The 23281-nt window shown below is 44.5% G+C and overlaps 1 protein-coding gene across 2 annotated transcripts in view; it reads left to right on the forward strand.

Moving 5' to 3' along the window:
- The first annotated feature begins 241 nt into the window (after positions 1–241).
- Positions 242–23281, forward strand: part of PTGIS (prostaglandin I2 synthase) — a 67503-nt gene continuing 44463 nt past the window's right edge. The window contains exons 1-2 of one of the 2 annotated variants that reach the window (XM_050807471.1): positions 242–336; positions 22183–22306. In XM_050807471.1, coding sequence (XP_050663428.1) covers positions 263–336; positions 22183–22306 — 198 coding nt within the window. In that variant the 5' untranslated portion in view covers positions 242–262. Of the gene's footprint in view, positions 337–8801; positions 9664–22182; positions 22307–23281 lie in introns of those variants that run through there. The other variant, XM_050807472.1, reaches the window with a different exon arrangement.

Here is a 23281-nt window from a genome sequence, read left to right on the forward strand (position 1 = left end):
CCATCCCGGCCTGAGCTGCGGGGAGAGGGGTTCTCCCAGAGCGCCCTGGGCCGACCCCTGCGGACCTCGGAGGGCCCCATCCTCCCGCCCCGCCCCGCCATCCCGCCCCAAAGCGGGCCGGGGTGGGCGGAGTGGGAGGGGCGCGGCGGGTGGGGGCGGGGAACTTTACCTGGGAGTGGGCCAGGCCGCCAGCCCCGCCAACCCCGCCAGCCCCGCCAGCCCCGCCAGCCCCGCCAGCCCCGCCAGCCCCGCGAGCCCCGCGATGACTTGGGCCGCGCTGCTCGGCCTCCTGGCCGCTCTGTTGCTGCTGCTGCTACTGAGCCGCCGCCGCACGCGGTGAGTGTCCTGCTCCGCTCGGCCCCGCCAGACAAAGGGGGCGGCTCCCGCCCGGGCTGCAGCCCAGGGGTCCCGGAGCCCGCCGCCAGCCCGGCCCGAATCCCACTCCAGTATCCCGGGCAGGGCAAGACCCTTGGAGGCGGGAGTCCCGGGACCCCGCACCCGGGGGAGGGGGCCAGGCAGTGCGGCCCCTGCCAAAAAGGTGTAAGGTGGGACGGTCCGGGGTCCGGTAGGTCCCCCGGGGCGAATCACCCACCTCGACAAGTCCGGGTCTGGCCCTCAGCGCGACGGCAGGGACCTGGGAGGGGATTTCAGGTGAGGACCTAGGGTTTGTGGGCGGGGAGTAGTGCGGGGACAGCCTCGGCGTGGCCCGGGTGGAAGAAGCACTCTCCACTCTTCAGCCTCCGCCTGCACCCGGCACCCACCCACACGCTGTCAAACCCTGCCTTGCTTTCCGCAGTTCTGTAGGGGTAGCCTCGCTCCTCAACCCATTACACAGATGGGAGTGTTGAGCCAGCGGAGTGCAGAGCCCTGGGGGATGTCCTGATCATGCCCTGGAATCACCCTCCCCGGATTCCCTGTCTGGAAGAGGGGGGTCGGTGGGCTTAGTAATTTCATTTGCCAGGGAGAAACTGAGGCCTGTGTCTGGAAGAGGGGGGCCGGTGGGCTTAGTAATTTCATTTGCCAGGGAGACACTGAGGCCTGTGAAGGGCTCTACCTTCCCCTGAGGTCCCACAGCCTGGACAGAACCGAGCCAAGGCCAGATGTCACAGCCTCCTGGTCCCAAAGGTTTCCCAGCTCCATTGAGCATCTGTGATTTAGGAAAAAAAGTAAAGACAGCCTCGAATCAAGGAGATAGCTGTAGTTCTCCTTTTTATAAAATATTTTTTAAATTAACTTGAATTGCACAAGGTATAGCTGAATATATTCGACTTAAAACAGATATTTATCCTGTTATAGGTAAGACCGAAGCCCCTTAACCCTCCCCCAGCTCCTGAAATCCAGTCCTCTCTCCCTCTCTGGGCCTGTCCTGTTGCTCAGTCTGGGTAGAACCTTCCATATTTAAAAAATATACACTTTTTGTTTTAGACTAGTTTGGGATTTACAGAAAGTTGCAAAGATCGTGCAAAAAGTTCCTGTATTTCTCTCACCCGGTTTGCTCTATTGTTAACATCTTATATTGTTATGGGACATTTGTCGCAATTAAAAACCAACACGGGTCCATTACTCTTAACTAAACTTCAAACTTTACGAGATTTATCACTTTTCCCATTACCGTCCTCTTTTGTTCCAGGATCTGGCCCCAAGTTATCACATTGACTTTAGTCTTCATACCTGCTCAGTCTCCCGGATGTTTTAAAAATTACTCTTACATACACAGACATGAGCTTGTAGCTAATACAGAGCCATGTAAGAGAGAGTTAGTTTACATTCGTGTCTGAAAATTCCGGAAACCTTGGGAACTTTTTGATTTTTAAACAATATGTTAGTTAAATATTCAAACAATAAGCTCACTGTATTTTTCTTCAACCTCCAGACATCTTTACAACTATGTAGTCAATCATTTGCCTTAAAAAAAGAAAAGGAAAAGACAGTGAATAAATGTCTCAGTGAAGAAATGAATTATTTTTCCGAATTGTCAGGCTTTCTCAATACACTGTATAGAAATGTTTTCAGACATTATGATGCTTGCTCTTTTCACTCCAGATTTTAGTTTTGACATCTGTTCTTTTTGCTACAAGCAGATCTTTTTGCTACATGGAGATCGAATCCATTCTTTTGATTCTCTCTGTGAGAATGTCTTCCATCATGTGAATAAGTTGTGGGATCTTTTTTTCTTTTGAGATGGAGCTTTGCTCTTGTTGCCCAGGCTGGAGTGCAGTGGCACAATCTCGGCTCACCGCAACCTCCGCCTCCCGGGTTCAAGCGATTCTCCTGCCTCAGCCTCCCCAGTAGCTGGGATTACAGGCATGTGCCACCATGCCCAGCTAATTTTTGTATTTTTAGTAAAGACGGGGTTTCTCCATGTTGGCCAGGCTGGTCTCGAACTCCTGACCTCAGGTGATCCGCCTGCCTCGGCTCTCCCAAAGTTCTGGGATTACAGGTGTGAGCCACTGTGTCTGGCTTTCTTTTGTCCCTTTGATGGACTCTTAGGTTGTTTCCAGTGTTTCTACTACTTCAATGTGCTGTGTTCTCACTCAGGCTGGAGTACAGTGGCATGACCTCCACTCACTGCAACTTCTGCTTCCTAGGCTCAATTGATCCTCCTGCCTCGGCCTCCGGAGTAGCTGGGATTACAGGCGCACACCACCATGCCTGGCTAATTTTCGTATTATTAGTAGAGAGAGGGGTTTTGCCACGTTGGCCACGCTGGTCTTGAACTCCTGACCTCAAGTGATTTGCCTGTCTCAGCCTCCCAAAGTGCTGGGATTACAGGCGTGAGCTACACCGTGTCCAGCCCGGCATTCTTGACCTATGAAAATTCTCAGCCTGTGGAAATGTGGTCAAGTTGAGTAACTGTTCTCTGCCTCCGTTTCCCAATCTTTAAAATGGAGATGATGATCATAGTAGCTAACAGTGGAGTTGCTGGGTTAGAAGAAATGCCAGTTTAAATTATTTTGGCTAGTTCTTGCTAACTATCAATCTGAAGAGCAAATTTATCTTTGGGGATGAGCCTTTGGTTTTTAAAAATTTTTATTTATTATTTATTTATTTATTTTTGAGATGGAGTTTTGCTCTTGTTGCCCAAGCTGGAGTGCAATGCTGTGATCTCGGCCCACTGCAACTTCTGCCTACTGGGTTCAAGTGATTCTCCTGCCTCACCTCCCGAGTAGCTGGGATTACAGGCACGTGCCACCATGCCCGGCTATTTTTTTTGTATTTTTAGTAGAAACGGGGTTTTGCCATGTTAGCCAGGCTGGTCTTGAACTCCTGACCTCAGGTGATCAGCCCGCCTTGGCCTCCCAAGGTGCTGGGATTACAGGCGTGAGCCACTGTGCCCTGCTGAGCCTTTGATTTTTATATCTGTGGGCACCTTGGAAGGGTCAACAGTGGGTAGTGGGGAGAAGTGTGGGAATGAGGGTCACTGGCAGCTTGAGGGCAGGTGCATGGACCCTGGGGACCCCAGTTTAGATCCCTAATCTCACTTTCTCCTTCCAGCTTAGCTAGGGACACTCTGGTTATCTCCATTTTACAGAGGAGGAAACAGGCTCAGAAAGGCTAAGCAACTTGCTCAAGATCTGTCTGGATTAAAACTCTGGGCTATAAGAATTTTTAGCTTTTAGTTTTAGAGATGGGATCTCACACTGTCGCCCAGGCTGGAGTGCAGTGTACAATTATAGCTTACTGGAGCCTTGAACTCCTGGGCTCAGGTGATCCTCTCATCTTAGCCTCCTCAGTAGCTGGGACTACAGGTGTGTGCTATCATGCCCAGTTAATTTTTAATATTTTGTAGAGATGGCATCTTGCTATGTTGTCCGGGATGATCTCAGATTCAGCTCAAGTGATCCTCCCACCGCAGCCTCCCAAAGTGCTAGAATTACAGGTGTGAGCCATCGCGCCTGGCTTTGCAAGAATTTTTAATTCACAGGAAGAATGAATTCTCATTCTTCCCACACTTTATACTGGTAATCTGAACACTTAAAAGTCTTAGAACTGTGTGACCTTAAGATACTAAGAGATGCAACTATAAGCAAAAGATTCTTAAAGAAGGACAAACAAGTGGAACAAGTGGGTGACCCTGATGCCTTGTGAATGGTGATCCAGTTTGGGTTGAAGTAAGCAAGGCTCTGCAGCTCCCTCGTCTCATTTCTTTATCCTGACCAAGGCTTGAGGTAATTTCCACCACCTTTATCATACAGCTGAGGTTTAAAAAGACGAAGTGACTTTCCCAAAGTCATACAAAAATTATATTCCACATCTAGGCCCCTCCAACATTCATGCTTATCCCAGTAAGAAACCACTGCTTCTGAGAGTGAGCAACTCCATCTTTACCTCTGGAATTTAATTTAAAACTTTTAAATTAGGAAACATTTCAACTATACAGAAACAGAAAAAGAATACGGTAAGAACCCCCATGTACCGATACCTTGATTTGACAATCATTAACATTGTTTAAAAAATATTAGATGTAGGCCAGGCGTGGTGGCTCAGGCCTGTAATTCCAGTGCTTTGGGAGGCCAAGGCGGGCCAATCACGAGGTCAGGAGATCAAGACCATCCTGGCTAACATGGTGAAACCCCGTCTCTACTAAAAATACAAAAATCAGCCAGGCGCGGTGGCAGGAGCCTATAGTCCCAGCTACTCAGGAGGCTGAGGTGGGAGAATGACGTGAACCCAGGAGGCGGAGCTTGCAGTGAGCCAAGATTGCGCCACTGCACTCCAGCCTGGGCAGCAGAGCAAGACTCCATCTCAAAAAAAAAAAAAAAAAAAAAAAAAAAAAATTAGATGTCATGATATTCCACCCTTGAATATTTCAGAATGCATAAAAAATGACAACTACAATTCTATTTTCTTGCCTGAGAATATAAAAAGATAATTCTTAATATCATCTAGTTCCCAGTTTAAATTCAAATTTCTGCAATCACAGCGAGAATTTTCAAGCCCCATTCAGTGAACATGAGGGTGGTGAGCTGAGAGTTAGGAGTATGGCTTGTGGGTCCATTGAGGCTAATTGATTTGCCTTGTGAGTATCAGAAACATTCTTCTTGCTTCCCAGGCCTCAGTTTATCTGTACTTTGAGGTGGCTCATGGAGGTGGTCTCTCAAGCCCCAGCCATGTCACCAGGCTACTGCATCTCTTTCTTTGGGCTTGTGTGACCACAACGGGGAGAATTGAGAGGGATCTCTTGGTTGGGAGGCTCCTTTTCTAGGGGTCCAGAAGGCATAGTGGCATCAAGTGAGGGTCCCTGTGGCCCAGTGGCTGGTCTGGGCCCTTGCAAGATGCAGAATTTATAGGCACAAATAAATCTGTCTCATTCTAACATGCACTGACCAGAGGTCACCCAACAGTGGTCCATGACTGAATTCAGCCCTGGATGGGCTGGGTTTGTGCTGTGTGGGACAAGAGGAGAAAATGGGGGGATTCCATACACAAAAATCTAGATTTCCAACTTCTTGTGAAAAATGGGAAGATCTAGCAATACTTTCCTGGGACTCAGTGGTAGCACCCTCTCTAAACCTTGCCACAGTCCCCACTACTCCCTGTTGCCTCTCCAACATGCAGCTACTCTAGTTACCACTCTACTTCCTCTCTGTTGTTTCCTATGCTGAGAAATAATTCTGTGAATTTGTATCTATTTCAAAAGCCAGAAAATAAAAACTAGGGCTAGGCCATGTGCTTTTTCTGCACAGTGGTAGCAGTGTGGGGCAGGTATGGAAGAGCATCTGGGAAACCCTGTTAATGGCAGACTGAAAACCCTGGCGGCCCTGGGGGAAGAATGGGTTAAGCAGGTTAAACAGAATTTTGTTTAACAGCTGAGCTGGAGCAACCCTTTTGTTCCCCATCAAATCCTCCCAGAGCTTAAGGCCCTGAATTAAGTTGAAATGATTGAACAGAGAAGTTGGGCAGTCTACCCAACATTGCGCAGATGAACCATGCCAGCCTCTGCTCTGGACAATCTAGAAGACGGACTCTGTGTCAGGCGCTCAACCTGCATTGGCTTTCTTAACCCTCTTAGCAACCCTGGGAGGCAGGTGCTGCCCATTGAACCCTGACTGCATACATGACTCATTCAGACCAGGCTCTGTTCTGAGTGCTGGAGCGAACAACACGTCCTCCCTTCATGGCTCTTCCATCTAGTGAAGATGCGATACCTCAGGGGGCACGGAGGCGGGTGACATCCCATCCTTGACTCCTCTGCATGATTCACAAAGGGTCACGTGGGAGACAGATCCAGGGCAGGCGGTAGGGGTGGCCGTGGGGTCAGTGAGTGAGGAATGGGCAGTTTTCTGAGGAACCCACATGATGGGGCTCCAGTGGGGAGTCAGAAAAGATGCCTTGGGATCTGACCCACAGTGGGCAGGAAACCGGCTGTGTGGGCAGGAGCCGGGGATGGAAAGGTCAGGGCCCACCGCCCTGCTAGCCAGGGCCTGGCAGTGCCTAAAAAAGTGAGAGTGTCTGTGGGTGAGGCTAGAGCCCACAGGCCCCAAAACAGCCTCCTTTGCCCCCGCTGGCCACAGGCTGAGTCACCCTGGAATGTGGCCACAGCCTGAGTTGGATTGAGGGCCCGGGGCTGGAAGAGCCAGCGTCAGGGGTCAGGCGCCTGGGCTCCGGGCTTCCTGACTTTGTCCACGCCTCCTTGGAACTTTTCTGGGGAAAGAGGAAAGCTGCCAGGAATAACACCTGGCTCGCTGGGGAGCTCCGGCCACAGCCGGGAGAAAGGCAGGGAAGGGAAGCCCGCTCCCACCTGCAAAGATGATTTAGGAGAAAATTTCAGGGCCTGCATTTGAGGAGGTCTCTGAAATCTCTCTGCAAAATGCCCACTTAGGGTGACTGGGGGCCAGGGTAGTATCAAGAGGGGGGTCACTGCAGCCAGACCTGCCTGGATTAGAAACCCAAGTCCTCTATGGTGGGCCCTCTGGCATGGGACTTAGCCCTCTGCACCTCAGTTTCCTCCTCTGTAAAATGGGCCTGGCAGTAATAATTGCTTCCTCATAAGGTTAGGGGAGGATTCATTGAGTCACTGGGATAGTCATCAGTGTGGTGTCTCTCACATCATCAGGGTTCATTAAATGTTAGCCATTATTTCCAAGCAAGGAAATGTTTGGAAAATGCCAAGTATAGCACCTGATGTGTAGTTGGCACTAGGTAAATGGTGCCCAGGAATCTTACTGCTCCTGCTTCTCAGCTGCCCCGCAGCTACAAGGTGCCAGGTGCCCTGTAACTCCCCTCATTCTTGGCACAGCCTGATGCTGTCAGTAGCATTGTTGCTCCTATTTTATAGATGAGGAAAGAGAGGCATGGAGAAGCTAAGTTACACAGCCAGCAAGAAGCGTGGCTGGGATTTGAAGCCAGGAAGTATGGTGCTAAAGTTCGGGCTCATCATGACCATGTCCTCCTGCCTCTTATGGAAAAATGACTGCTCCTGAGTCCAGTTTGCCAGGCTCTGACCTGGGCTAGAAGAGGCTGACATGAGCCAGTTATTCCAAGGCTACTCGGGCAGCGTGACACGTGGAGGCTTCAGGAGAAGTGGCCTTAGCCCAGGGGCTCACAAGAAAATGAGGGGCAAGGAAAGGCCCTGTACCTCCTTAGACTCATGGAGCTCAAATTTGCAAGTCTCCTCTTTGACTAGAGAAGCCCGGATGCGCTGTGGAGAGGAGGGAATGGTTGGGAGAGGCACTTCCTAGGCCCTCAAATTTCGTCTTTGGTTCTGCTCCCATCTTTCCCAGCCTTGGCCCTCAAATCTGGCCATTTGTTCCTGCCTACCACCTGTCCCACCCTTTGGGTTATATTGGGGGCAGCCAGGTAGAGGGAAAGTGGGAGCAGGAGACGGGGCAGAGGGAGGTAGAGAGGGAAGGGGAAAGGAGGAAGAGAAGTGGCTGCTGAACTGCTGGGTGTGGAACAAAAGCCCCTGTGCTGAAAGTGGGAGACTCAGATGTCAGGTCTGGGACCATAGCCGTTGCTTCCACCATGTTGCTGTCCTGGGGGGTCACAGTAGTTCCCTGACTCATCTCCTTCCTTCCTCTTGTCTTTCTCTGGTATGACCCTTTAAAGGTGTGGTCACATCACTTACTGGCTCCTGCTTCAAACCTTCCAGTGGATCCCTGTCCCACATGGCAGAGGAGCCAGATTCTCACCTTGGCCTTGGCCCTCATTGTCCCCAAGGTCATCTCCAGCATCATTGCCTACCTCTCGCCTCCACATTCTCCACTCCAGCCGTACTGGCTCCTGCTGTCTTGAAAACCTCAGCGAGCATGCTCCCACCACAGTGCCTTTGCACTTGCTGTTGCCTCTGCCTGTAACACTGTCCTCCCTGCCCCTCCCAGAGCACTCCTTTTACATCCTTCTAGTCTTTGCTCACATGGCATCTCCTGAGGAGGCCCTCCTTGACCACCTTCTGTAAACTGGCCCCCCTCACTGTCTCACACCACTCTGCTTTCTTTTTTCTTTAATGGAATATAATTCATATCCCATTAAGTTCACCCTTTTGGACTGGGCATAGTGGCTCATGCCTGTAATCCCAGCACTATGGGAGGGCAAGCAGGGAGTGCTTGAGCCCAAGATCAACATAGGCAACACATCAAGACCCTGTCTCTAAAAACAATAGAAAAAAAAAGTCAGGTGTGATGGCATGTGCCTATAGTGCCAGCTACTTGGGAGGCTGAGGCTGGAGGATTGCGTGAGTCCAGACGTTTGAGGTTATAGTGAACTATGATCATGCTACTGCACTCCAGCTACCCTTTTGAAGTGTATAATTCGGCCGGGTGCAGTGGCTCACACCTGTAATGCCAGCACTTTGGGAGGCTGAGATCGTGGGTGGATCACGAGGTCAGGAGTTCAAGACCAGCCTGGCCAAGATGGTGAAACCCCGTCTCTACTAAAAATACAAAAAATTAGCCAGGCTTGGTGGTGGGCACCTGTAATCCCAGCTACTCAGGAGGCTGAGGCAGAGAATTGCTTGAACCTGGGAGGTGGAGGTTGCAGTGAGCCAAGATCGTGCCATTGCACTTCAGCCTTGGCGACAGACCGAGACCCCATCTAAAAAAAAAAAAAAAAGTAGATAATTAAATGGTTTCTAGTATATCCACCGGGTTGTGCAATCATCACCATCATCTAATTCTAGAATATCTTCATCACCCCTAAAAGAAACCATGTACCCATTAGCAATCACTCCCCATTTCCTCCTCCTCCAGTCCCGGGCAACTGCTAATCTATTTTCTGTCTCTATTGATTTCCCAATTCTGGACAGTTCATATAAATGGATTAATCCAATATGTGGCCTTTTGTGTCTGGCTTCTTTCACTGGGCTTAATGTTTTTAAGGTTCACCCACATCGCAGCATGAATCCGTACTTCGTTCCTTTTTGTGGCTGAGTAACATTCCATGGCATTGATACACCACATTCTGTTTATCCATTCGTCACTCGGTGAACACTTGGGTTGTTTTCACTTTTCAGCTATTATGAATAATGCTGCTGTCACCCGAAAGCGGTCCTGATCCAGACCCCGAGAGAGGGTTCTTGGATCCCATGCAAGAGATAATTTAGAGTGAGTCCACAGAGTAACGTGAAAGCAAGTTTATTAAGAAGGTAAAGGAACGAAAGAGTGGCCACACCATAGACAGACCAGGGCATTCCCGAAGGCAAGAGGAGGAATGTGTCTGCCTTAGGTACAATTCTTCTTGTTTATATAGAAGATAAAAATCATGGGAGAGATGTGCTCTACCACAAGGCCTAGTGACAAAGGATTGTTACCTACAGTCTTCCTTAAGAATCTATATTATTATCTTTAAAGCAAAACTTATTCTTAAACTAAGAAGGCTTTTGTTCATAAAATATCGGGACATCAGATAATAGACATTTATCTGGGTCTATTAAGTCCTATTAATAGACAATTAATAGACATTTCCTGGGTCTATTAAGTCCTGGATCTGTTAAGTCTTGGGTCTGTGGGGTAAGCATTATTAACCTGTTCTCTTAATTGAAGCAGTAACTTGAGTCTGGCGCCTTAGACCACTCGGCCATCCTGACATGTTGTTCCCTTAATCGAAAACATCCTGTGATTAAGAATGCCTAGTTCCCTGGCTGAGCATGATGGTTCACGCCTGTAATCCCAGTACTTGGTGAAGTGGAGGCTGGTGGATCACCTGAGATCAGGAGTTCGAGACCAGCCTGACCATGATGAAATCCTGTCTATACCAAAAATACAAAACTTGCTGGGCATGGTGGCTCATGCCTATAATCCCAGCTACTTGTGAGGCTGGGGCAGGAGAATCACTTGAACGTGGGAGGCGCAGGTTGCAGTGAGCTGAGACCGTGCCGTTGCACTCCAGCCTGGACAATAAGAGCGAAACTCCATCTCAGGAAAAAAAAAAAAAAAAGAATGCTTAACTTCTTCCTGGGATTGCAGCCCAGCAGGTCACAGCCTCATTTTACCCAGCTCCTATTCAACATGGAGTTGCTCTGGTTTGAACGCCTCTAACACTGCTTACAAATAATAGTGTATACATTTGTATAAGATCAAACGTTTTCAATTCTTTGGGGTATATTGCTGGGTCTTGTAGTAAGTCTATGCTTGATGTTTGGAGGAACTGCCAGACTGTGTTCCAAAGCAGCTGCACGATTTTACATTCCCACCAGCAATGTATGAGGGTTCTCATTTCTCCACATCCTTGCTAACACTTATTTTCTTCCTTTTTTTGGTGGTGGGAACAGGGTCTCTTTCTCTTGCTTAGGTTGTAGTCAAGTGGCGCAATCACAGCTCATTATAGCCTCCATCTCCCAGGCTCAAGCGATCCCCCAACCTCAGCCTCCTGAGTAGCTGGGACTACAGGTGCCCACCACCACACCTGGCTAATTTTTGTATTTTTTGTAGAGACAGGGTCTCACCATGTTGCCCAGGCTGGTCTTGAACTCCTAGGCTCAAGTGATCCTCCCACTTTGGCCTCCCAGAGTTTTGGGATTATAGGCATGAGCCACCATGCTCAGCCTTATTTTCCTTTTTTAAAATTTTTATTTTTATTATGGCCATCGTGGTGGGTGAAGTGGTACCTGTGAACGAAAAAGTGTCTGAGACAGGTCTTAATCAATTTAGATGTTTATTTTTCCAAGGTTAAGGACATGCCCAGAAGAGAGGTCTGTGCCTTTCTCCAAAGACAACTTTGAGGGTTTCAATATTTAAAGAGGGAAAGGTGGGCTGTAAGAGAAAGAGGGAGGGTATGGTAATCCACATGTCACAAGAGAAAAGGAGCGGGTAAGGTTATAGTCAATGATATATTCGTCTCATGCACAGTAAATTGGCACTTTACATAAAATAAGGTGAGCGTAGAGTAGCTGCCTATGGAGATATTGAACCTTTTATCTGTAGCTATCTGCTTAGGAACAAAAGGAAAGGCAGCTTCTTGCATGACTCAGCTTTCAGCTTAATTTTTTCCTTATGGCAGAATGAATTGGTGTCCTGAGTTTTTATTTTCCTTTCTCCCTGGTTTTCTTTTCTTTTCTCCCTGGTTTTCTTTTCTTTTCTTCTTTTTTTTTCTTTTCTTTCTTCCTACAGGGTTTTTTCTCTGCAGCCTCAACCTTCCAGACTCAAGCGATCCTCCTGCCTCAGCCTCCCTAGTAGCTGGGACTACAGGCATGTGTTACCATGCTGGGCTAATTTTTTAAATTTTAAGTAGAGATGGGGTCTCACTCTGTTTCCCAGGCTGGTCTCGAACTCCTGGGCTCAAGTGATCCTCCTGTCTCAGCCTCCCAAAATGCTGGGATTACAGGCATGAACCACCATGTATGCCTGCCCCCGTTTTCTATTTAAGATCTTTTGGAGAAAGCATTTTAGAAGAAAATGAGTGTCTGGTGTTAGTTTTTGTCTGATCTCTCATGTCTAGGATGGTTTATTTCTAGACAAATAGGTCCCACATTGTTAGGAAAGCTCATTTTTAGTAGGTTGTGAAGTCTCACATTGCACAAAGAAAATATAGGGGAAGGAAGAGAGAAAGAAAACAAGAAAAAAGGAGGAAATAAGCAGAAAAAAAAGAAAGAACAAGCCTGGAAAACTGATAGAGGCCGTATTACTCTCAAGTCCATATATCAGTAGGCAGGTATGAAAATTATTTATGCATATAAAGAGATTGCTTTTATTTTCTTCCAAAGTTTAAGTTCAGCTTATAGGGCTGTTAGAAAAGCACAGCTTAACTTTCAGTGATTTCACATCAGAAAAAATGAGGGGGAAAAAAAAGAAAGAAGGGAAAACATTGAAAACATTATTTTGGAGAACTGTAGCCAGGAGAAGTTTTAGAATTCAGTCCAAATTGTAGAAAATAATAAAAATTGAAAAACATTAGACAAGGCTAGAATCTAATAACACGTGTACTATAGTTAATTTTGAAACATGACTTTTCTCTCTCCAATTCCCCAATTTTATTAAAGACAAAATCACAGTAGGACCAATTTATTTGTAAAATAAATTTTAGTTCTATTACACTTGGCTTGATTATTTGCATAAAGTGAAGCAAGACTAATCATTTGCCATATGGGCTCTCTCTTTTTAAAATTGGCTTTGCTGGAAGCTTTTCCATAAGGAATCTAAGATTAGACCTTTTTAAAAGCCTCACACCCAGCCAAGGATTTATCTGTGCCTGCAGATACCTGTATGAATTGAGTGAATTCAGAAAGTGACGTTCTTTACTTTCCACAGGTCAGGACCCTGTAAAGGACAGCGTATATAAAGCCAGTTTTTCCAAGGGGCTTTTATTAGCTCTATAGTTCAGCCTCATTTTCTCAAAGAAGTCTGAAAATACGTCATTCCAGTTAAAGCCTTGGTAAAATTAACAGTGTCTTCAATTATGCCCTGTTATAAAAGAAAAAAGATACTTATTGAACTTACACAAATAACTACATTGCCATAAATTAAGAATACTCACAAATAGTTTCCAAGTTTTGGAAAAATAGGTAAAGAGAAAGAAATTCTGTTTTAAATTTTCCTCATGAGAGTAGACTTTACTGAATTGCTAAAAGCTATAAACAGCTAACTGAATGGCTAAAAAGCAATAAACTTTTAGAGATAAAATTGCTAAAAGCTATAAACAGCTTAAAAGAAGAGAAAGTTTCTTGACTCTGTAAAACAAAAGAATCAATAAATGTTTTAAACAAAAACTCATAAAAGATTATTTCAATCTCCTGTTAGTTCAGTTCATGCGATTAACTCCTGTTGTGCTCAAGACTGGATTAACAATCCTCATGAATACATCAGCTCTCCATGACAGCCCAGGAAGTTTTTCTCTCTATTCCAATGGCACAATTAGGGTTGTCAGAAGAGTATTTAAGAGTACTCTTCAGAGTTCTACAGCTGATTATAAATCACCTATAAAAGGATGAAACTAAAACAACTGTGGATGACAAAAGTCTTAGAACAGCCATAAAGACACGATTGACAAGGAAATTTGGTTACTTCTGTGGTATACAATAGTTTTACATAATAATCATAATTACTACTGAAGATACATACTAAGACATATCAGAATCACAGGAATCTGATACAATTTTGGAACACATACTCATTTGTATAAACAACTAATTTATATAAATATAATCCGAAGAAGATTAAACACCATTTCATATTTGACAGTGCTTCCTGTATGATTTTATTTTACCAAATAAGCTGAATGTGTCTTTTTTGGACTTCGGAGAACTAATGCTGAAAACTTGATGAGGTCAAATTAGTGAATTTACTGTTTTATTTTGGAAAGTTTGTCAAATACAGAAAGTTTAAAACACTTGATATCACAAAATAGGATCACAGGTTATTATAAAATAAGTCATTCATTTAGCCAAAGGTATAACTCAGAGATTTCAGAAAAAAGGCAAGAACCTTTATTCTTTTTTGTTTTTGAGACACTCTCACTTTGTCACCAAGGCTGGAGTGTAGTGGTGCAATCTTGGCTCTTTGCAACCTCCACCTCCCAGGTTCAAGCAATTCTTGTGTCTCAGACTCCCAAGTAGCTGGGATTATAGGCACCTGCCACCACACCCAGCCAATTTTTTTGTATTTTTAGTAGAGACAGGGTTTTCCCATGTTGGCCAGGCTGGTCTTGAACTCCTGACCTCAAGTGATCCATCTACCTCAGCTTCCCAAAGTGCTGGGATTACAGGCATGAGCCAACACACCCGGCCTAAAAACCTTATTCTTTGAGAGAGGAGACTGAATTTCCCAAATGATAAGCTCTAATAAAGACAGCATGAGGCCAATTAAATCCTGTTTCTCAAATCTTATAAACAAATCTATTAAATTTTAATTATCTTGACCCTAAGATGTAATTTCCATAAACCATTTTCTAAACTTTTATAATTTTTTAATTACAGGGTGGGATAATGCTTCAGGAAAACCTTGTTAATCTGACACAGGAGCCCAGATGCTGGTCTTGCATCAATGTGCCCTTGATGTTAATGCTTAATTAATAGAGAAACTGAACTAATTTAATCTCTCAAAATCAGCCCTTCCAATCTCATATGCCCACCTCTTCCATGATAGTCCCTGGGCCTAGAGAGGTTGAATAGTTTTCATTTCTGGCTCTGTGTCTCACAAATGCAGCTTATTTTGAATGTCATCTCCTAGGTCTGAAGATGAGGCTTTAACTGCTATCAGTATTTAAGATTTCGCAGGACTCAGTGTCCTTTTTAGACCCAGGAGTCAAAGCCCTCTAACTTAACAGCACCAGGACTTTAAAAACATTACAGAAAGTTACATGGATGTAATAACCTTCATTAAAAAATTTTTATATCAGCTTTCCTAGGCAAATCAAAACACAGAACAATTTGGACATATTAAGAAATGCCAGGAGTACAGAATGTTATCTTGGACAAAAACATTTCCTTTAGACCTTTATGATAAAACATTTTTAGCATCAGGCCACAACAGTTAGGACCTGAGGGAAAAAATTTATATGAGCTGACGAAAATGTTGAAGGAGAGAATTATTCTCTCAGTCCTTCTCAAAGGGGAGAGAAAGCTGAAAATAGCAAGATGCAATAAAAGTTGAACTTTTGGGTTAAAAAATTAAAATCTCATGTAACTTTATTAAGAGTAAAGCAACACCCTAAGAAAATCTTGTTCTAACCAATTCTTTAGTGTATTAGTGCATTTTTAATATCAAAACCCAAACTCTAGAAAGACTATTATAAATAATTTCCTTTTAATTATAGTCAACTTGATCACATAAAGTTTTTTTCATAAATTCTCTTTTTATAAACCTTATTATGACTTACACAAACCATTTACAACATGCTTCCTGTTTTATCCTAAACATCTCTCTTTTGTAAATGATCAATCATTTTATTTTAGGACAAAAAATTTTTACAAGATTCTTTCTATATATAATTACTTTTCTTTTAACCTTTCTTGCCAAAGATACCCCTTTATAATTTTCTTTACATCTCTCTTATTTACTTTTACCTTTTATCTTGTTTAATAAACAACCTTTGAATTAGACAAAACTATTTCCTTTTACTAAGAACACTTTTTTAAGAAAAATGTTTTTCTATAATTTTTTAAGGAAAAATTGGAAAAGACCCAGACATTTAATGGCTATCTATTATTTAATTTAATATCACTTTAGATTCTGAATTATATGACATTTATTTATAAGCATTTATTTCATTACATTTACCTAGTTTATTTTTAAAAAGAGTTTACCTAGATGACTTATGAAAACTGTGATAGTCATTATTTAAAGTTATTTCCCTGTTAATCATTTTTATAGCTGTGAATTTCAGATGTTTACTTAAGTAAGAACCTTAAAGTTGAATACATGTGTGTTTTTTGTTTTTTTGGCCAATAACTCAGGATTTAACTGTTTTCATTAAAGGAACAATATTATATGCCTTATTTATCAAAAAGTTATTCAACGATAATTCTCTTTTGGGCTGGATTTATAGCTTCATAATCCTCATGCCAAATTTTGTCACCTATATCTAGCAGAGATAAATATAAAACCCTTTGACTAATAAATATAAACAATAAATAATGTATATTGACAATGCTGAAACCATTTCTAATTTTATTTTACCAATAATTTAAAAACCAGCTTATTTGTTAAAGATTCACTTAAGTCATGTGAGCTTGAAAAACCATTTGGGCTTAAAGTTTCTATTTTTCTGATAAAGCATTTGATTTTTTTTCTTTAAGCCAATTAGACCTGTTTTATGTATATTTTGGAGTGAGACATTATATACAGGACATATAAATACATAGACATATTAGGCAGAAGTAGAACTGATAAAATTCATAAGACCCCTTTTTTTCTCCTATTATAAAGCTCCTGGCTTTTCTTAATATGTCTAAGTTGTTTATGTTTTTATTTGCCTAGGAAAGCTGATATAAAACAATTTTAAATAAAAGTTATTACATCCATGTAACTTTCTGTATCGTTTTTAAGTCCTGGTACTATTAAGTTATAGGGGTTTGACTCCTGGGTCTAAAAAGGACAACTATCTTAGACTTCCAATTTCGTGATAACCTGTTTCATTACCCTAGGCAATTGTCAACCAAACTTACATACTATAGGAACAACTTGGGTGAAAATCAGAGAGGGAAATGTGTATCTGTAAAGAGAGAGAGAGAGACAGAGAGAGACAGAGAGAGACAGAGAGAGGGAGAGAGAGACTGGGTGTGTTAGAAGGAGATTAAAAATGGATGCCAAGCCACAAGCCACACATAAAATAATAGGAATCTACCGTAGGATTTTATGAGGAGACCAATTTCATTTAGAAAGGTAGTTTTAAATTTAGTCTCTGTCTTTTAAATGGACCTCTGAGCTCTGGGCAGAGCCCACACTGAATCCCGGGTCTCCAAAGGGAGAGAGAGATCATGAGACTAGGCCATGTAATGCTTTCACAGTGCACTTTGTTACAAAGACACCACTCCCTCTCTTAAATACACAAGAGTGGACCCTGTAGTAATAACTATTTTAGTAAAAAAAAAAGAAAAAGAAAAGAAATCAGATAACGCAATACAAAAACAATCATTTTAAGATCTGAGAGGAACTTGTCTTTTTACATTCTTAGGATTCCATAAGGAAAAACAGAAGTTTCTCCCCAGAAGGAGTCTGGCGCCTTCTCTGTTTTCTTTAAGGAATCCCAGGCTGTTAGAAATTATTTTAGGTCCCTCATGCAGCAGAGGGCGGCGAGAGGAAGGAGAGACAGGCAGAAGTAAATGGAGAAAACAGCATCAGTCGACTGGGAAGAAAAAAATTTTTTTTCTCAAAAAAACAAGAACCTAGGAGAGAAAAAAGAAAGCATAAAGGCATACATACACACACACACACACACACACACACACACGCACGCATACACACATACATAAACACACACATACACACAGATACATACATGCATACACACATACACACATGCATACACATGAATGCACACACATAAACACACACATATACACACAGATACATACACACATGCATACACACACATATACATGCATACACACACATAAACACACACATCCATACATAAACACTGTCGACAACAAGAGTCTAACTCTGTAAAATATTTGAGGAGGTTTATTCTGAGCCAAATATGAGTGACCATGGCCTATGACAGCCTCAGGAGATCCTGAGAACACATGCCCAAGGTGGTCGAGGCACAGCTTGGTTTATACATTTTAGGGAGACATGAGACATCAATCAAATACATTGACGATATACGTTGGTCCAGTCCAGAAAGACAGGACAACTTGATGTGGGGGGTGCTTCCAGGTTATAGGTGGATTTTAAAACTTTCTGATTGGCAATTGGTTGCAAGAGTTATTATCAATAGAAAGAAATGTCTGGGTTATAGTAAGAGGTTGTGAAGGCCAAAGTTTTCTCATGCAGATGAAGCCTCCAGGTAGCAGGCTTCAGAGCGAATAGATGTAAAGGTTTCTTATCAGACTTAAGGTCTGCGTTGATATGAATGCTGCAGGGTATAATGAGTCATGTCAAACCCCCACTTCCCACCATGGCCTGAACCAGTCTTTCAGGTTAAATTTTATTTTTTATTTTATTTTATTTTTTTGAGACGGAGTCTTGCTCTGTCTCCCAGGCAGGAGTGCAATCGAGCGATCTTGGCTCACTGCAACCTCCTCCTCCTGTGTTCAAGCGATTCTCCTGCCTCAGCCTCCCGAGTGGCTAGGACTACGGGTATGCACCACCACGCCTGGCTAATTTTTGTATTTTTAGTAGAAACAAGGTTTTGCCATCATGGCCGGGCTGGTCTTGAACTCCTGGCCTCAAGTGATTCACCTGCCTTGGCCTTCCAAAGTGCTGGGATTACAGGCTTTAGCCACTGTGCCTGGCCTGCACTTTAGCATCTACGAAGCAGGAAAAAAACTTCAAACTTGCCTTCCCTGTTGGAAGTGAGTTGAAACTCCGGAAAGGAGTTACCTGCTCTCCATTGTCATGGAAGCAGGAAAAGTTGCCTTCCTTGTTGGAAGCAAGCAAAAGTCCACAAAAGAAGTTGTACAACAAAATAAAACTTAGCTCTCAAATTTTAGCTCTCTTAGATCTCAAATTTTCAGAGATCTGGGATTCTCTGCAGGGGGGAGCTCCCAGCCCTCGACAAATTGTCCTACTGGTTTGACCAATGAAGACAGATATCAAGCTGTTACTAAATACCAACAGGAGATTTGTCAAAGGCCAGGGCCACCTCCGTGGAGTCCCTTCATGGTTGCCAGTTTGTGAACTAAAAATTATCCAAGCTGGGTCTCAATCAATTTAGATGTTTATTTTACTAAGGTTAAGGACAATGCCAGGGAGAAGAAAAACCACAGAATCGCAGAAACAGTCTGTGGTCTATGCCTTTCTTCAAAGATGACTTTGAGGGTTTCAGTATTTAAAGGGGGAAAAGTGGGCTGGAGGGGAAAGAGGGAGGGTGTGGTCATCCACATGTTACAAGAGAAAGGGAGCAGGTGAGGCAATAGTCAATGATGCATTCATCTCGTGCTCAGTAAATGGGCACTTTATGTAAGATAAGGTGAGTAGCTGCCTGTGGAGATATTGAACCTTTTATCTGTAGCTCTCTGCTTAGGAACAAAAGGAAAGGCAGTTTCTTGCACGACTCAGCTTTTAGCTTAATTTGTTCCTTTTGGCCTAGTGAACTGGGGTTCTGAGATTTTATTTTCCTTTCATATACCTCATTGTGTTTTGATTTGCATTTCCCCCATGACTAATAGTATTGAGCATCTTTGCATGTGCTTATTGACACCCCCTACCCTTCTTTTTTTTAAGACGAAGTCTTGCTCTGTTGTCTAGGCTGGAGGGCAGTGGCCTTCCACCTCTCGGGTTCAAGCGATTCTCCTGCCTCAGCCTCCTGAGTAGCTAAGATTACAGGTGCCCGCCACCACACCCGGCTAATTTTTGTATTTTTAGTACAGATGGGGTTTCACCATGCTGGCCAGGCTGGTCTCGAACTCCTGACCTCAGGTGATCCGCTCTCCTCAGTCTCCCAAAGTGCTGGGATTACAGGCGTGAGCCACCATGCCTGGCCTAGCCCCTCTGCCCCCAGCTTTTTTTTTTTTTTTTTTTTTTAAAGAGACAGGGTCTTGCTCTGTTGCTCAGGCTAGAGTGCAGTGGTGTGATTACAGCTCACTGCAGTCTCCAAGTCCTGGGCTCAAGCAATCCTCCCACCTCAGCCTTCCATGTAGCTAGGGCTACAAGTGTGTGCCACCATACCCAGCTAATTAATTTTTTTTTTTTTTTTGTAGAGACAGGATCTCATTATGTTGGTCTTGAACTGCTGGTGTCAAGCAATCCTCCTGCCTCGGCAATCCTCCCAAAATGTTGGGACTACAGGCATGAGCCACCATGCCTGGCCTTATTGACCATTTGTATATATTCTTTGGAGAACTGCCTATTCAAATTCCTTGTGCATTTTTTTTTTTTTTTTTTTTGAGACGGAGTCTTACTCTATCGCCCAGGCTGGAGTGCAGTGGCGCAATCTTGGCTCACTACAAGCTCCGCCTCCCCGGGTTCACGCCATTCTCCTGCCTCAGCCTCCCGTGTAGCTGGGACTACAGGTGCCTGCCACTGCACCTGGCTAATTTTTTTGTATTTTTAGTAGAGACGGGGTTTCACCGTGTTAGCCAGGATGGTCTTGATCTTCTGACCTTGTGATCCTCCCGTTTGACCTCCCAAAGTGCTGGGATTACAGGTGTGAGCCAGTGCACCCGGCTTCCTTGTGCATTTTAAAACTAGGTTACTCCTCTTTTCACTGTTGGACTGTATCTATTTTATTTTCTTCCACAATTCTCACTCTCTTATGTGATTTTGCTTTTTAAATGTTTTGTCTGCTTCCCTTATTAGTAGCTAAGCCCCATGAGGTCAGGGATCTTGCCTGCCCTGTTCCCTGCTGTATCTTTGATACCCAGGACAGTTCCTGCTTCATAGTTAATGTTTGGTGAATGAGTGAATGAATCCATAGTGAGAAGAAGAGATGTGATGATTCATTCATTCATTCATTCATTCATTCATTCATTCATTCATTTAGCAGAGGCATATCTGAGAGCTCTCTGCATCCCAGTGGCTCTGACAGGGATCGTAACCTGAGTCTAGGGACCTCTAAAAGACTCACCATGAGCAGCAGCCCTGGAACACCGTGAGGCTCATCTGATGACTCTGACTGCAGCTCTCCTGAGCTGACAGCCCCTCCCGCAGAGGGTGGTGGGTGAGGATGAGACGAGGCTTGGCTGGGGGCAGTGCGCGGTACAAGCACGCTGGAAGTTTGCATGCGTTCATTGTTCATTGCTGCATAACAAGGTGCCATACAAGAAGCGGCCTCAAACAATCCCCACTTATTAGTTCTCAGTTGGGTGGATCAGAAGGCCAGCGCGGGGTGACGGGGCTCTTTGGTTATGTAATCCCAGCATTTTGGGAGGCTGAGGCGGGTGGATGACTTGAGCTCAGGAGTTCAAGATCAGCCTGGCCAACATGGCAAAACCCCATCTCTACTAAATATACAAAAAAAATTAGCAGGGCATGGTGGCGCATGCCTATAATCCCAGTACATGGGAGGCTGAGGCAGAAGAATCACTTGAACCTGGAAGGCGGAGGTGCAGTGAGCTGAGATAGCCCCACAGCACTCCAACTTACAAGGCTGAAATCAAGGTATTTGTCGGGCTGTCTTCCTACTGGGCAGTCTTCGGGATGAATCTGGCTGAATGCATTTGCCTGTAATTGTAGGACTGAGGTCCTGAGGTCCCCGTCTCCTTGCCTGCTGTCAGCCAAGGTCCCCTCATAGCTCTAGATGCTACCTGGATTCCTTGCCACGTTGCCTCTTCCATCTTCAAAACCAGTAGAGAGATTCTCCCATATGTCCAGTCCCTCTCATGCTTTCAATCTCTTTTGCCAAGAAGAGCCTTGTCTGTTTTAAGCCCGGTCCCCTGCCACCTGTTAGGTCAGGCCCACTAAGGAGAATAATTTTTTCTTAAAGTGAATGGTACCATCTATCCTGTAATCAGTGGAGGGGATTATACAAGGGTGTGGGTCACTGTGGGTCATCGTAGAGTTCCATCTACCTCGGTGAGCTGGAAATATTGTTCTTATGTTCTCAGAGGAGTTCCTCTGCTTTCACAGATGACCCTGACCTTGATGATCACATATGCACCCAGCCCACCCCCTGTGCTGACCTGCTCATGTGCTCTGGGGACATCTCCACAGGCTACAGCCTGGGCTTTTGCCACCTGAAGAACCTCAGCTTCTGAACTAAGAGGGGTGGTCGGGGTAGTGATGAAGCCAGTGCCTTCACTGCCTTCTGCCACCCAGCTGTGCCCTTCAGTCTCATCCTTTATCTGTGGGCAAGACAGGGAGTGTGGGGTGACCCAAACCCTGGTCTAGGTTGGCTCACACAGACAACTCCGTGTCCTTACACTGTTGGGTGCTGGGAGGCCCCTCACCCACAGAGAGACGACCACCTCTAATGGAACCCATGCCACGTACCAGACATGAGCTGACCCCCAGCCTCTTCTCCCACCCACCACAGTCCATTCTCTGCACCACAGCCAAAAAGATCCTATAAAAACCTGAGCCAAATTATGTCCCCTACTGCTCCATTCAAATTACGTCCCTAACTGCTCCATTCAAAATCACACCCTACAACCTACACCATGCCCTTCCTTGCCTCATCAAATGGTGACAAGTGCCATGGCTTCTGTAGGCGACCCGGTGAGCCTCCGCTGGACCTGGGGAGCATCCCCTGGTTGGGCTATGCCTTGGACTTTGGAAAAGATGCCGCCAGCTTCCTGACGAGGATGAAGGAGAAGCACGGTGACATATTTACTGTAAGTGCCTCTTGTGCCTGGGGAGGGATGGGGATGAGCAGCTGAGCCTCATATCTGGTTTCTGCTGATTCTTTCAACATCTGTCCCTATGCCAACCCCCCCATCCAACATCCATCTGAGTGGTCGAGCCAACTCTCTATCCAGCTGCCTGTCCAGCTGCACACCCAACACTGATCTAACATCATCCCTTCAGTCTCCCTCTCACTCTTCCCAGCATGCAGTTATGTAGTCACTCAATATCTGTCCAGTACTTGTATATCCATGCAGCTGACCTCCATCCATCCATTCCATTTCCATCTGTTCAGCATCCATCTTCCCATTCCATTCTTCTGCCTGTCCACCTGGTGTCTACCAAGCATCTTTCCATCCTTATATCCACCCAGCATTCATTTGTCAACCTCCGTCTATCCACTCACCCATCAGTCTTTCCATAGATTCACCCGACATCTGTCAATTCATTTTTCCATCTTCTATACCTTCATCTGTCTACCCAGATCTACCCAGCCTTCTTCCACTCATGGATCCAACATTCATCCAACTTTCATCTGTATACAGTTGGCCTTCTGTATCCATGGGTGGGTTCCATATCTCTGGATTCAGCCAGCCATGAATTGAAAATATTTGGGGAAAAATGTGTTGGTACCAAACATGTATAGACTTTTTTTTCTTGTAATTCTTCCCTAAAAGTGTAGTATAACAACTATTTATAAAGCATTTACATTGTGTTAGGTATTATAAATAATCTAGAGATGACTTAAAGTATATGGGAGGATGCATGTAACTTATTTGCAAATATTATGCCATTTTACATCAAGGACGTGAGCATCCACAGATTTTGGTATCTGCAGGAGTCCTGGAAGCAATCCTTCATGGATACTGAGGGATAACTAGTCAGTTCCCACCAATTTTCATTTTTCTATTTATCTACGCATCTTTCTATTCATCTGCCACTATCCACCCAACACTCAGCTATAT

This window comes from Macaca thibetana, chromosome 10 (genome assembly GCF_024542745.1).
Source record: "Macaca thibetana thibetana isolate TM-01 chromosome 10, ASM2454274v1, whole genome shotgun sequence".
Taxonomy (NCBI): Eukaryota; Metazoa; Chordata; class Mammalia; order Primates; family Cercopithecidae; genus Macaca; species Macaca thibetana.